Source organism: Diadema antillarum, unplaced genomic scaffold (genome assembly GCF_040938485.1).
Source record: "Diadema antillarum isolate AM-2024a unplaced genomic scaffold, OU_Dant_1.0 seq00000838_RagTag, whole genome shotgun sequence".
NCBI lineage: Eukaryota > Metazoa > Echinodermata > Echinoidea > Diadematoida > Diadematidae > Diadema > Diadema antillarum.
In genome coordinates this window covers 174,067-189,053 of record NW_027271714.1, presented here as the reverse complement: position 1 = coordinate 189,053, position 14,987 = coordinate 174,067, and the positions used below count along the sequence as shown (strand labels likewise).

Below are 14,987 nucleotides of genomic sequence, written 5' to 3'. Positions count from 1 at the left end.
ATCAAATATGACGCCGGCATCAAACAGCGATAAACCATGGATCGTGAGGCATAACGCCGTTTTACCGTAGGAAGTTCAATTCAATTCAATTTAATTCAGTTGTTGACTATCTGGAAACCTGCAGCCTCATATATAACTAAAACTTTAGGACATACCATCCCTTTAACTACTATTAATGCAAATTCTGACTCAACATGAATTACACACAACGAAGTAAACACAAATACACACACTAACAGCACACGCATAGACACAGACACGCACACGCTCACACATGATATTCACAATATACAGTCACAGGAAATGCAATCATGAATTTAAAAAAAAAGATATTTGTTTGTGCATCCATGAACACACACAAAAAAAAATGTATGTACTTCCTTTTCATTTTCAAGTAATCATACAAGTCACCACATGGACCTTGGGAATTTTTCCAGTTTTTTTTTTTTTTTTTTTTTTTTGACGTTTCATTGAAAGGGCTTGGAAACGTCGGAAAAGGGTATTTTGATATGGGTAAATTCTGATATATTTTTGTCACAAGGCATCGTCTTATGTCAAGGCCATGAAGACAAAAACATCCGCATTACCAGCAAACTCTTAGTGGGAGTATAACTCAGGTAATGAATGTCACCTCTTTATACTGGACTTCTAATTTACGGTTCTGATCATCCATGCTATCGAACGTAGTAAATGGAATGCCTATAATGTTGAGTCTGTCTTCATGACTGTTAATGAAATAGATCGTAATTCATCTCAGATAATATCAGAATCGATATGTTAAAAATGATATGATCTGGAGGGAGTGAAGAAACAAGAAGTAGCAGCAGGTACGCAGAAGATAGTACAGTGTAGTTTTGTTGTTACTGCTGGTGGTGAAACATTGGCTGAGCGGTATCAGCATTTATTCATCTTCATTCAGAACATGCTACCTGGCAGTAGGTGTCTGGATAGAAAATGTCTGCTTATCAACCAGTGACCCAATTTGCTATGTTTAGGAAGATAGTTTGTTAGGCTGTTCTTAGTTGCTGATGATGACGAAATTGATATTTTTGTTATTCTTATAAGCCAGTTCACAGTTAGCTCATGGGCACATTAGTACGAATGACCTTTCTTCTTTCTCAATTGGTTAGGCACTTCATTCATATTCAAAGCAGCATGAAGCATATTAAAGCATGCCCACAATTATTTATGGAGTTCACATTCAAACAAAGAATAAATCTATGCTGAGCAGGTGACAAGAATGGTCTGTCAATTGACACTTCGGCAGGCATTCATTTCATTGTTTTATGCTGAATGCATAAACAAACTTTTTTTACCAACATTGCTAGATACCAGGCTTGTTGTCAGGTGGATGTGCCAGTAAGCACCATTTACAAGGGTTACATGAATAATCATTACATCGGAATGCTTTATCTCAGTGAATTATAAAACCAACATGCCTGATTGTACAAATGACCTTTTCCTGCTCATGCGCAAAGTGGAACTGTAAAGTGATCCATTTTCACATATTTTTAATTGATCCACTTTCACATATTTTTAATGATCCAATTTCACATATTTTTATGATCCACTTTCACATATTTTTAATTGATCCACTTTCACATATTTTTAATGATCCACTTTCACATAATTTTAATTGATCCACTTTCACATATTTTTAATGATCCACTTTCACATATTTTTAATGATCCAATTTCACATATTTTTAATGATCCACTCACATATTTTTTATGATCCACTTTTACATATTTTTAATAGATCTATATCATGTGGGGTTTTCCCTTTATTTAAAAAAGGAGATGGTTCTGATATGAGTAATTACAGGCCCATTTTCTTTGCTTTCATCTTTATCTAAAATTTTGGAAGAACAATTAATTTTTTAACTTTTCATAGTGTTTTTACAAATTCTCAATTTGGATTTCATCAGAAACACAGTACCATTCATGCCCTTTTGAAGTTTATCGACCACGCAGCGCATACTATTGATAATCATTCTCATCTAATTGGTATATTCCTGGATTTTTCCAAGGCCTTCGATACAATAAATCATGAAATTTTACTTTGCAAGTTGTCTCATTACGGAATAAGGAAGGGGGTAGGCCTTGGAGTGGTTCAGGAGCTACCTGCAAAACCGCAAACAATACGTATCTCTGAACGAGAACGTTTCAAGTCTCGAAATCATTAAGTGTGGCGTCCCACAGGGTAGCTTATTAGGACCTTTGCTTTTTATCATCTATATTAATGATATTTGCAGATCATCCGACGTGTTGTCATTTATACTTTTTGCTGATGATTCAAATATTTTCTTTTCACATCAAAATCCTGATAAACTCGTGCAGATTGTTAATTTCGAATTGAAAAAAGTGACCCAGTGGATAAGAGCTAATAAATTATCTCTTAATCTTTTGAAAACTAATTATATGTTATTTCGTAATTCTATGGAAGTTTTACGTAGAGAGATTATTTTTGATGACACTCAATTAGAACACGTATCTCATATAAAATTTCTTGGGATTACAGTAGACGATAAACTTTCATGGAGGTCACATATTATTAACATTAGCACAATAATTTCACGTAATATTGGTGTCATTAATAGACTTAAGTTTCATATTCCATTGTCTTCTTTGCTGACGTTGTATTCCTCTTTAATTTTACCTTATCTTAATTACGGTCTTTTAGCATGGGGTAGCGCTCATCAAACTTTATTAGATAGATTACTGTTATTGCAAAAAAAGGCACTTCGTGTTATTTGTGGCGTCCCGCCACGTTCTCATACAGATCCATTATTCACTAAAATTAAGATTTTAAAAACTAAAGATTTGTTTTTTCAACTTGGACAGTTTATGTTTAATTTCAACGCAAATGCACTTCCCTGTATATTCAATTCAATGTTTACATGGAATCAGTTTTTTCATAATTATCCCACCAGGCAATGTACTGAGTTTCATTTACCCCTTTCGAGAACATTATCGGCTCAGAATACATTTATATACACAGGCCCTAGATTCTGGAATTCATTAAGTTGCGAAATAAAAAATTCTCCTTCTTTGTATTCTTTTAAGCGGAAGTTGAAATCCTTTCTGTTAAACCCTCTCTGATGTTTCGTTTTTATTAACCAAGTCCCAATAATCACAGGGTTCATCATCCAACCATCAATCAATTAATTAATCTCTGAATTTATTATTATAACGAAATAGCCATCATAATCTCTGCACGGCTGTATGCAGCCACCAGCTATTTGAAGCACCTCGTCAATTCCCTCTTTCGTTTCCTTGATCAGCGTGTGGGCATTCTCTTTCTTCCTTCCTTCCTTCCTTCCATTTTTCCATCTATTCTGTCTAGTCGTGTCATGTTGCTGTGTGTCTCCTATTTTGTTCCGTCTTGTCTTAAATTGTACTTGTGCTACGCATATGCAAATAAGTATTTCATTAGATTTTTTTGAGTGGTTCACAATCTACAAGCTTGCTTTTTAGTGGACCTCTCAGTTCTCTTTTTTTTTCCAACTGAAACATAACCTTGTATTATTTTGCAAGTATACATGCATATATAGGTAACTTTATTATTGTATCATTTGATATCATTTGCAAGTTGTATGTATACGATTGTGATATGATTCCTAATTCATTCTGTGTTATGTTCTGTTGGAAAAAGGAGAAGAATGAAATAAAATGAAATGAAATGAAATGAAATGAAACTGACTTATTGCAGCAGCTGTTTATTGTTTAGTTTGCTGTTTGCTTTTGTTAGTCTGTTTTATTTATTTGTTTGTTGTTATGTCATGTATGTTTTTATAATTTCTAAGCTTCATGGGTCACTCTGGAGCAGGCGAGACGAAATGAGCTGTGCATTATTGATTGTTATATTGCATGTCCTGGGCGTAGAGGTCTGGCGCCAGGTTGAGCCAGAGGGCGCAATTGTCCATGCGCAAGGCCCGCGAGTTCTCCATGCCCACTGACAGCTGTTTGTACTTGAGCTCGGGAACGTTGAACGTTGGCCAAGGCGGGTAGCTAGATTCCGCCGAATTCGGGTCTCTGTGCAGTGAGGCGACAGAGAGGGAAAGAGATGGGAGTGATAATATTTTAAGGGGGAGAACAAAATTCATTTAAAATCATACAAAATATACATGTTTAAAATTATATGTCATAATAATAATGATTTTGTATTCATAACATATAATACCGTGCATAATATATAATATATAATATGCAATATAATATAATTATGATATAAAATATATCATATAGTATACAATATATAACGTATAGCATATGAAACACAATATATGTAATATACAATAAGCAATATGATAATAGACATTATATGTTATAATATACAACATGTTATTTTGACCTTATAAATGACCATATGTAATTATTTGACAGATATATAGGAAACAGGTCGTAATGGATAGAGAAATGGAGGTACTGTATACTGCAAGGCGTGAAAGAAATAGAGATACAGAATGACAAAAAAGGAAGACACAAAGAATAAAATAAAGGTAGAAGAAAGAAAGAAGACAAAAGAATATGAAAAAGATGCAAAATATATGTGTTGGTTTAGATGAACAATTAGAAAATGAATTGCCAAAACAACAAAAGAATCAAATCGTTAATACAGTTTGCTTGATTAAAGGGATGGTACAGTATTGGTGGAGATGAGAATTGGGTTTGTAACTTTTTTTGAGATACCAAGAAAACACTTATGATATAGCACAGAGCATACCATTTTAAGAGGAATTCAAAGTTTATTTGATGAAAATCGCGTTTGGAATGACTGAAACATCCAAAAACAAAGTAAAACAAAGCGATCGTAATAAAGTGTGGGTCCCACACTGTTTATTAGAATCGCTCTTTTTTTTTTGATATCTCAGCCATTTCAAAATCAGTTTTCATCAAATAAACGTTGAATTCCTCATAGAATTACATGCTCTTTCATATTTCATAAGAGGTTTCTCATTATCTCACAAAAAAATCTTAGAAACCTGAAATTAGGTCTCAAACAAAACTGTACGATCCCTTTAACTCCTAAAAACTCAAATGCGTCACATCTCCAAGCATGACGCAAAATATTATTGTTTCATTTAGGTTAGATATAAGAGAGGGGGGGGGGGGGAGAGAGAGAGAGAGGTGATGAAGATCTTCATCACCTCTCCAGGATTTTCCAATCTTTTCCTCCCCCTCTCCTCCCTTCTTTCTTTCTCCATACAGCGACCTCCGAACCCCTCCTACATGATTTTCACTATCTATTCTTCCTCAAAACTGTCCCTGTCTCCTATCCATTCGTCTCCATTAGTGCAGCCTCATGTTCCAGCTCACTGCTGCCCTTCGACCGTCACTATATACTCTCTCCCTCTGTAACTTCCCTCCAACACTCTCCTCTCATTCTTACTTTGATTTGATATCTTATCTTTTAAAATCAATTGTCAAAGGTTTTTTTAATCAATGATCGAAATTGAAACTTAATGTACTTTACACATATACACAAAGTAATAATCACACCTTGTGCTGCTAGTTACCTATTGTGTTTCTTCGTTTATAAAATGCATCATCACTCTAATGTGAATTTGAACTTGAAGTACGAGTTCATTTCATTTGCTAATCAAAATGGGGTTCACGAAAGAATTTAAGTGTATAATTATTCGGATTCATAAAAACAAAATAATAATCATACCTTGGGTTGCTATTGATCTATTTTACTTTTTTAAGGTACATCATCATCATTGAACTTGAATTTGAAGTTGAAGTACGAGTTCATTTCATTTGATAATCATAATTGGAATCACGAAAGAATTTAAGTGCATAAATTATTCGGGTGTGACAAAAAGTCTACATAATAGGCCTGTTCTGAGGATTAAAGATGAGAAAGAGACATTCACCCAGTCCTGATAAAGTTGGTCCAGTATGTCATAAACTGCAGCGACATCGTCTTCTCTTCCTCCGTCTGTCCGACGAAGCGGCCGAAGAGGTCGTTGAAGGCCCAGCCGAACACGTACTGGAGCTCCTCTCCGTGGCCCGCCCCAATCCATGTCGGAATCCCCGCTATGATCGACCACGCCGGGTCGTGGGTCATCTCATAGCGGAAGGTCGGGGCGCCGGACTGCGAGAGAGCTCTTGCCATCGCCTCCGTAGCACAGGCGAAAGTCTAATGAATAATGATGGCGGAAAAAATAGATCAATGAAGTAGTATGCTGAGGGAAATGTCCTTATGGGCTTTTTAGTGTGTTTGTGTTTCTGCGCGTGTTCTCATTAATTGTGTGCATTTGAAACCCTTTGAGTCCTGCATCAATTCTTGTATTTTGAGCATATGCGATTCAATGTCTGTAGATACATGCGAAATAGGCAAATCAAAGGAAATCTAATAAAGAAATAGTTCTAATTGTTATCGGCAAATGAAGATTCTACAAGAACATTCATTTTGTAGGCGTGTGTATGACGGAGATGTCGCACTTTCCTACCCACACAAACAAACAAACAAACAAACAAACAAACAAAAAACAAGTGGATGAAGCCTTAAATCAGTCCTTGTTTCAATCGTGAGAAAGAATTCAGTTCATATTCAGAACCAGAGTCAAAATGTTCCCTTTTCTATGTTATGTGACCAAAAAAAAAAATCCAAGCCATTTACGGTGAAAACAAAATGAGAACAACGTTTCAAATCTACCATCCGATTTATACGTCTGCCTTTGTGTGTGGTTTTTTTTTTTTCTGTTGCATATACCCACCGTAATACGACGCACATTGAATGAGCATCACAGCTGCTGAACGCGTTTTAAAACAATTTCATGTATCATGTACCTGTTCTGTTTTATATGATTTTCTCAGAACGAAGGAATTCAGAGATTAGTCTGAGAGCAATCTGAGAGGTGAGAAACGTAAACATGCTAAACGCGCAGCAAGGACATGACTTAAATTGCCGAAACTTAATGGAATGTGTATTGCAGAGTGCAAGCTAGAATGCGACTTTACAAAGCTCAACTTAGCGTCCTATTTAAATCAAGCTAGTGAGAATAAGGCTACAAAGTGACTTGATAGAAAGTGATCTATTAAAGCTCGCCGCGCCTTGCTCAGGACGAAAAAGTAAAACGATAACTGTTAAAGTCTCGAGCAAACTTGCCAAAGTCTCTTCGTGTAAGGGAAGGCGATAAGGTTGACCGAAAGATCGGTCTGTATCTGTCCGTCGGGGAATGTTCCGCGGAGACTGCGTCTGGCTTCACGGATCCCCTCCGTATAGGAGGACAGCGTTAATGGCAAAATATAAAAAGAGTCCTCCGGACAGACGGATCTTTCTGTCTAGCGACAAGGTGACTATTAAAAGCTCCTCGAGGCACAAAGGCGCCGCGAAAAGAAGATACTTGAATCCTTCACAAGATGGCATTGATATAGGAAGGATAAAGAGAATCGGAATGAGAAAAAGAAAGTCTGCTGTATCAATGTTTACAAACTGCATAGGAGCGCGCATGTAATATCTAATGTTGATCTTGTAGATAACAGATAAAGTAGTCAGTTATTGTTTGTTTTCCAAAGAGCCATCTGGAGATAATGTCGCTTCCTTTTGCATGACAAATAAACATGTCATGACTACACCTTGTGCTATACCAATGGACTCCCACCATAATATTATGTACATCTATATGTAGACCTACAATGTAGGGAATGAATTTAATCAATTTCATTTCTTTCAACAAGATTGTATATCTTTTTTTTTTGTTTTTACAGGGATGGCAAATGATATGCAAACACACGCACACACACACACACACACAAACGAAAACGAAAACAGTATTCTTTTCATGAACTAAAAGTAACAAAATAAAAATCGTAAACTGTAGTAAAAGATTATTTGTTGGTTTTGTTTTGTTTTTCATATTCCATTTGACAAGATGAGTGGTGACTGATGGTTGGTCGTCTATGTAGTCCAGTTGTACGTACATGGGTGGACTATTTCATCGGGTTATGCACTCTGCTCTTTACATGTTCTACGACGAATGAATGAAGAGGGACCTTTAAAGGGGATATCTGATAGTGAGCGGCGAATGTCTGCGAACGTAGTGAATTCTATGCTCCGTTAGGATGGTCATGTTTCTTGATAGTTGCGATCAAATTCGAAAACAGTGAGTAATCAAAGTCGCAGACAGTTTTATTGTCGCAAAAAAAGAGAAGTTTTTAACATCTTCAAAATTTCTTTACGACAAGAAACACTGACTGAAGACCACATCAACCTGACACGACATCGATCTATACATGCAATGTTGTGGCGTCTAGCTGCAGCTATGCTACTCAGCTTGATCTCTGTGTAAAGCAAAGAAGCCAATTCAGATATAAAGAAGTCACGCTGAACTTGTCGGTATGAAATAGGATTTTAATTTATGCGAGGAATACGCGAAGCCTTGGACAACAACTTGTATTTTTTTTCTTTTTTTTTCCTCGAGTTTATTAAAGATAGAAAGGCCACTGGGATTTGACTCAATGAGTATCAATATTGACTCATTAGAATAATGTATCTTGGAAAAGGGGGGAATCTATTACTCGGTGGACATTTTTTTTTTTTTTGTCAGTTTTGTCAGAGTGATTTTGCTGACAAAGCATGAAACTCGCCGACTGACCATTCCGCTCTAACAGTATCATATACCTGATCGGTATTCATGTCGATGAAGGCGTCGAGATGGTCAGCGGACGGGTCATCGGCCTTCGTCCAGTCCACGTACCACTGTTCGGCCACCTCGGTCAGTGTTGGGCTGCTGTAGTAAAGGTACTGGGGGAACATCTCCTGAAACTGGCTGAAACTCATCGGTGGGGGCTCTTTCCTTACCACGTAGGTGGGGAAGGCGCGCATGACCGCGAACGTCCCCTCGTCCTGGTTGGTCCCCAGAAGGGTCGGCACGCTGTTGAACTCGGAGCGCTGGACGATGTTGATGGGCAGGTCTGGCAGGAAGTCGAAATCGACAACGGGTGTGAAGAGCATCTCGTTGAGGAGATATTGGGCTGATATCTGGCATTGTTAAAGGGAAGAAGGGAATAAGCCGTGTGCAACAAAACTCCTAAATGAGAATCGCATTGTGAAACAAAAATTGTGCAGCGTGTACAATCCTCAAATAAGCAGGTGACTCTGATGTATAAAGTTCTAATGAATCAACTCTTGATCACTGTTTATTGAAGATAGATGCAAACCAACACATATTGCTGATTAGAATAAAAATGATTTTTACTTAAACGTACGACATCGAAATCACACATACTTTAGGGAAAGGAATCATTTCTACTATTATCTATTTCATTACGACATCCCCCGTCAGTTTTCTTTCTTTCTCGCTTGTTCTACCTGAAAACAATTATGATTAAACAGACCATATTTCTAAGACATCTCTTCCTTATACTGTCAAAGTTTGTTTAATTCACATGCAAAGATTCAAATAAAAGCCTTGAAGGTAGACTAGAGTCTCACTATTATCTGCGCCCTCGTGAGCGTTGGTTCGTCCACAGTTCGAAGGCAGGAAATCAGGTCCTCACTGTCGGCGGAGTAGCAGCCAACCTGCTTCGCGATCTCGTCGGAGAGGGCGATCTGCCGATCGATGTTGGTATCGACAGCCCAAGGACATAGGGCGTTCCCGCTCTGTGAAGAGATTTAATCGGAATCCGACGGAAGTTTGGAAGTTTTTTAGTCAGCGCAAGACAGGTTGTCAAATGACGCCCTTCCCCTTCCCGACTCGCACCCACATATACAAACATTGATGATGTGGGAATATGTAAGTACCCCGCCAGAAACAACAGAAAACAACATTCAATATTACTTGCATCATATTCACATGTTGCATATTCGACAGCTGTTAACGTATTATCTAAAATAAATATATAGATATATCAAATATAGCTGCGCTTACTCTATTTTACTGCTCTTAAAGGCAGTTCTATAAAATACATAGACTTGAATAACATCATCTTAACTCCTATTACGAACACCGATTTTCTTATTCTCTTCTTAGAACCAACTGCTTTCGAGAACTTGTTCTTTGTTCATAGAATGACGTCACGAAAGTAACACACCTCCATGATAGCCTGCTGAAAAAGGCCGCTACTCTGAGGAGACAAGACGTGCAGCCCGACGCTGGCCGACCCGGCGCTCTGGCCCATGATGGTCACCCTAGACGGGTCTCCACCAAAAGCTACATCGAGGTCGTATATGAAAACAATACAAGGTGTGAAAGCGTCGCTCAATTTCAGTCGTCACAGGGCTGCTTTTGTGATAACTGGATTAAGTCATACATTTTTGTCTCCTATTCTACTGATGATACCCTGTATTGTCCGAACGTTTTCTTCTCCAATCATGTTTGATAGTATTTTAGTGTGAGATCCTTCGTTAAATTGTGACGAAATTTGAAATCATCCGTCTTTGGGTAATACATGAATTTGTAACTTGCATTCCAGCAGCAACCACGTAGTCATCAATAGGGGACAAAATTTCTCTCCGTAGCCACAGGGGGCTTCACAGATTATCAGACTATTACAACACCGTCTGCGAACAACCAGAGCTCTTTGACACGTGCCGTGGAATGTGAGCAATATTTTCAGCTATTTTTCACCAGCAAAACTGACAGACTAGTCAGGTAACACTATATGAAAAAGAGAATGTAGCAACAAACAAAATGCACTGACGTATAAACATCACGATATCAGTTTACCATCCTGGCAGCAATAAAGTATTTTGGTACACTTGTACACATGCACAACTGTACAATATATTTCCTTTGTCTAGACGCTTTTTCTCCTAATCTTTATTACTATCTTTGTCATTATCATCACCACCAATCTTATGCATTTATGATTGATATTATGACGTCACTTTCCTATAGTGATCGAAGTGATTGTATACCAGGCGCCGTTTATGATACAATAAAAAGTAACAGAATAAAGAAACGGCGCTCTGAAGAAATGGAGAAGAAACAGAAAAGAACATGATGGGATAGTGAGAGATCGGTTGTTAAAAATGATCTGACCTTCAATGTTGTCTTGAACCCACTGCAGTGACATAACCTGGTCGAACATGCCGTAGTTACCAGGAGCAGTGGTGTCACCTTGGAAGAAATGGCATTCAGGTATTTGATCATCTATAGAAACACTACATTTCGTGAAAGTGTATAGTTATTTATGGACTGGGGGAGGGGAGGGGGAGTTTATCGGTATGATGTTGTCTTTGTTATCTCATTATAATCGCCCGGAATAACATTGATCACGCAATCATACACACACACAAGAACATAAATACAAGACAGAAAGCTTGTGTTGTTCTTTACCCGGATGAACCAGCAAAGATACAAACAATCAATATAAGCCTTTGATTAGTTTACAGTATTTCATAAGGAAAATGTATCTTTAAGTTTTCTATGTAATCGCTTCATCTATTTTACAACATATATCACTATAGTCATGCTAGTGTAATTCTGACCGTTATCACTGTGTCGTGCTTAAAATTAGTTCAGTTGGAATCCCATGACTTTTTATCAACTGAGAGATCTTTGAGTATTGATTGAGTCTACTATTCAAATTCAAATTCAAATTCAAACTTTATTTTCACTTGTTTTTCAACAGACTGTGCAAGAAACAATATGATAAATTTGACTATTGTATTAAGTCAAATTATAGATATGAAGTAAATCCAATGTTAAGCACGTGTGTTAAGATGAGTGCGAGGCCATTGACTACCTGTGGTGAGAAAGCCAAAGACTCCGAGACGGTAGTTGACAGTGACGACGATAAAGTCCTCAGTGAATGCCATCAAGGGGACAGGCTCGTACACGAAGCTAGATCCCGCACCCACGGTGTACATTCCCCCATGAAACCAAACTAAGACAGGTGCGCCGGTCGGCTGAAACGTGAATCAATTTTGGGTGCTGAATTTAGGATGAACTATCCTCGTTATACCAACACAGACTTGAGTTATGAATAGATCCTCCCCCCCCCCTTTATTTATTTTTTTTTTTGTAAACCTGCGTAAGATATTGTCTGTTAGATCTGTGCATTCTATGGACCAAGTGAATGTCGAATTCCAATTATAATTACAGCTGTATATTACTTAACCTGCTGACAAAATGAAAATGAAGTTTGAAATTGAAATTCAAGTTGAAATTGAAATGAGAAAACTAAGGTTTATTCTAACCCGTTACCGTTTAGAATTTCAATTTCAAATGTTTTATGGAAACTGTGACGAAAAGATATCTCCTTACAATTTTCCGACTATCCTCGACACAAATCTTCTCTCAATGTTTGTCTTTGATATGTTGTAAAAAGAAAAGTTTATGAAACTCAAAATGGTATTTTGGATTTGTAATGGCCCAGCAAAAAGGACCTTCAAAGGAGAGCAGATTATAGTAGTTAGATCATTGACCAAAAAAACAACAATCTTTGAATTTCTTTTTACTCCAACTGTCTAAGAAGTAGTAGAAGACTTGTGAGGTGAGCACGTTATCGCCTTATCTTATTTGCATGATGACTGTCAGTTGCGTAAAAACATGCGATTTTCCTTTACAATACATGAAAGAAAATTGATTTCTCTTATTGTAGATGATTATTTCACTGTTCTTTTTCGTGTATTCAACGTTTTTGTTTTTTTAATACAGTAAACATGTAATGAGGATGAAGTTGAGTTTTACTTTAAAGGTGTCCTCACCCTCGGAGAAGGAGTGTGCACATTGAGGTACAGGCAGTCTTCGTCCACATTCCTAAAGATCGGGATGGGAAGCAAGTCGTCCACGGGGCTCAACTGGGGACAGATTGCCCGGTCGCTCACGGCCAAGTACGTGTTCCCCAGGTCACCCTTCTTCACGGGCTTCTCGAAGCGCAGGTCGCCCACCGGCGGCTCCGCGTACGGAATGCCGAGGTACGCTTGGAAGGTCGTGCTCACGCGGAGGTACTCGGTCTCCTCGTAGTCGAGGGTGATGCCGGATACGACCGTCGACGAATGCGGCAACGTGACTCGAGGAGTCTCGGCCTCGACTCCGTACGCCAGCCACGCTGTCACTACTAACAGCAGGTGGGATATCAAAGTCGAAGAGGTCATCGTATCATAAGGTAAGTTGCTGACTTGCACTCGAAATTAATGAAGAGCGTTTCTAGTCGTAGAAGAGTCTTGTCGAGCTAATGGTAGAATGTCGAATGTCACAAGATGATCCAGGGATGTATAGGATATTGTCTGCGTGGCAATGCTAATAGACTTTGATGTGACGTCACATCCAAGAAGATGTCTGGGAAAAGTGGCAGTGAATTAAGCCAATTGACTGACAAGCAAAAGATAATGTACTCCCAGGTTAACATTAAATTAACAAGGGTTGCTCCAAATATTGAGGCTTGGAAACCCTAACATCTGTTACAAATCATTATCGTCTGACTTGATAATGCTATCCACTCCTAGTTCAATAACATCGCACAATAATCACAATAATGCGACGACACTGATGTAACAGCCACGAACATGTAACATCGCATTAAATATGTGTAACTTAAACTTAATCCACAAAGTCCAAGACCACATTTCGTCAACTTACATTTCATGAAGACCGATTTTTTGTTGTTGGGAGTTATGGTCATTGTCTAAGTTGACTTTGAAAGAATGCTTAGTCGTCGGGAAAAGTCGTTAGGGAATATCTTTATTTATAATTTGCACGTAGTATATAAAGCAAAATAATTTTGTTCTAGACTTAGCTCTGTGCTATTGGACAATGCAAATTGTGTTTTCAGTCCATGAATACAATAAATGTCCCAATTCACGGCTATAGGGATTGTGTAGGTATGCGACTGGATGTATTCTATTTGTGCCGCCCCAAATAATCATACACGCAGCAACAAAAAGTCACTCTTTCCCTAATCAGAATAATTCAATTTTGACGGAGAAATTCTGCACAAAATAATTTGGCAAAGGTGTATCTACACTGTAAATTGACTGGCATCTATGTGAAAATAAGAATGAACTATTGAGTATATGTGACCGTGCATCACACAACGAACAAAAAGTCGCACGCACTGATTTTGTGTGAGAACTGAAAATAGGTGAAATAGGTCAAAAGAGCCGATCTTGACTTTTTCATATTTTCAGGAAGAGCAAGTCTTCTTCTACATTATGCTAAAATTTGGGATCATAAAACAGGCAGGAAAGTGTGTTTTCTAGCAGTTTATCTCGAACATTTTTTTTTGCAGAATAGTGTGATTGAGTGTGTCTTTAGAGTCCTCTTTTCATTTCTTAAAAAGCTTGTACTCACTCTCCACTCTCAACTCCTATAACTTTTGAAAGAATGATGCCATTGCTTTGAAAGTTGGCATTAATTAAGGACAAAGTGTGTTAATAAGGCATGCTCAATTTCAATTTTATCTGATAATCCCTTTATTGTTGTTACTCCAGTGGTTTACATCATGTTTTTTGTTCCATTCATCGCACAGACAAGATTAAGCGCTTGAGTAAACACTGTACTTCAGAACCTCTTTTCTCAGTTCACACTTTTCCTGAGTGTGTGCTTTCTTTTCAATTTTTAGATAGGTTAGGAGAGTCCATTTGATTTGAGTTATACATCATTTTAAAGATTAGAGTCTGCTCTTTCAGAATATGCTCTTAACTAAAATTTCATGTCTGGCGATTTTTTGTTTGTTTTGTGGTGCAGGGTCACATATAGAGAGTGAGTGAGCTCACAGACAAAATTGTCATTTTTTTCAAAAGACACAAAAGTCATTTTGTTTTTAATGTGAAACTAGATTTTGACCAATTTTGTGTCTCATGTATGTTTAAGTGCAGTTGTTGATGATCTTTTAAAGTTGCCATTTTTGTGTTTAACTTATCCTCACTCATGCCTGTCGTAACAGATCACTCAAAATTTCAAACAGAAATTAGCGAATTTAAGACGAAAAACCATGCACTCTAACATTTTTTTGTTGTTCTAAGCATTTACGTTAAGAAGTTACATCAGTTTGATTAAGGGGAATACATTTTTGTTATTGTGTGTATTT

General features: G+C 37.6%; 1 protein-coding gene across 1 annotated transcript; it reads right to left on the bottom strand.

Moving 5' to 3' along the window:
* Nucleotides 1-3,850: 3,850 nt before the first annotated feature.
* Nucleotides 3,851-13,053, bottom strand: LOC139740155 (acetylcholinesterase-like). Its single transcript, XM_071650743.1, has 8 exons — nt 12,664-13,053; nt 11,700-11,862; nt 10,994-11,071; nt 10,044-10,162; nt 9,445-9,612; nt 8,632-8,991; nt 5,879-6,144; nt 3,851-4,034 (listed from the first exon to the last, which is right to left on the bottom strand). The coding sequence occupies exons 1-8, from the start codon at nt 13,051-13,053 to the stop codon at nt 3,851-3,853; spliced, it is 1,728 nt and encodes a 575-aa protein (XP_071506844.1).
* Between the last annotated feature and the right edge of the window lie 1,934 nt (nt 13,054-14,987).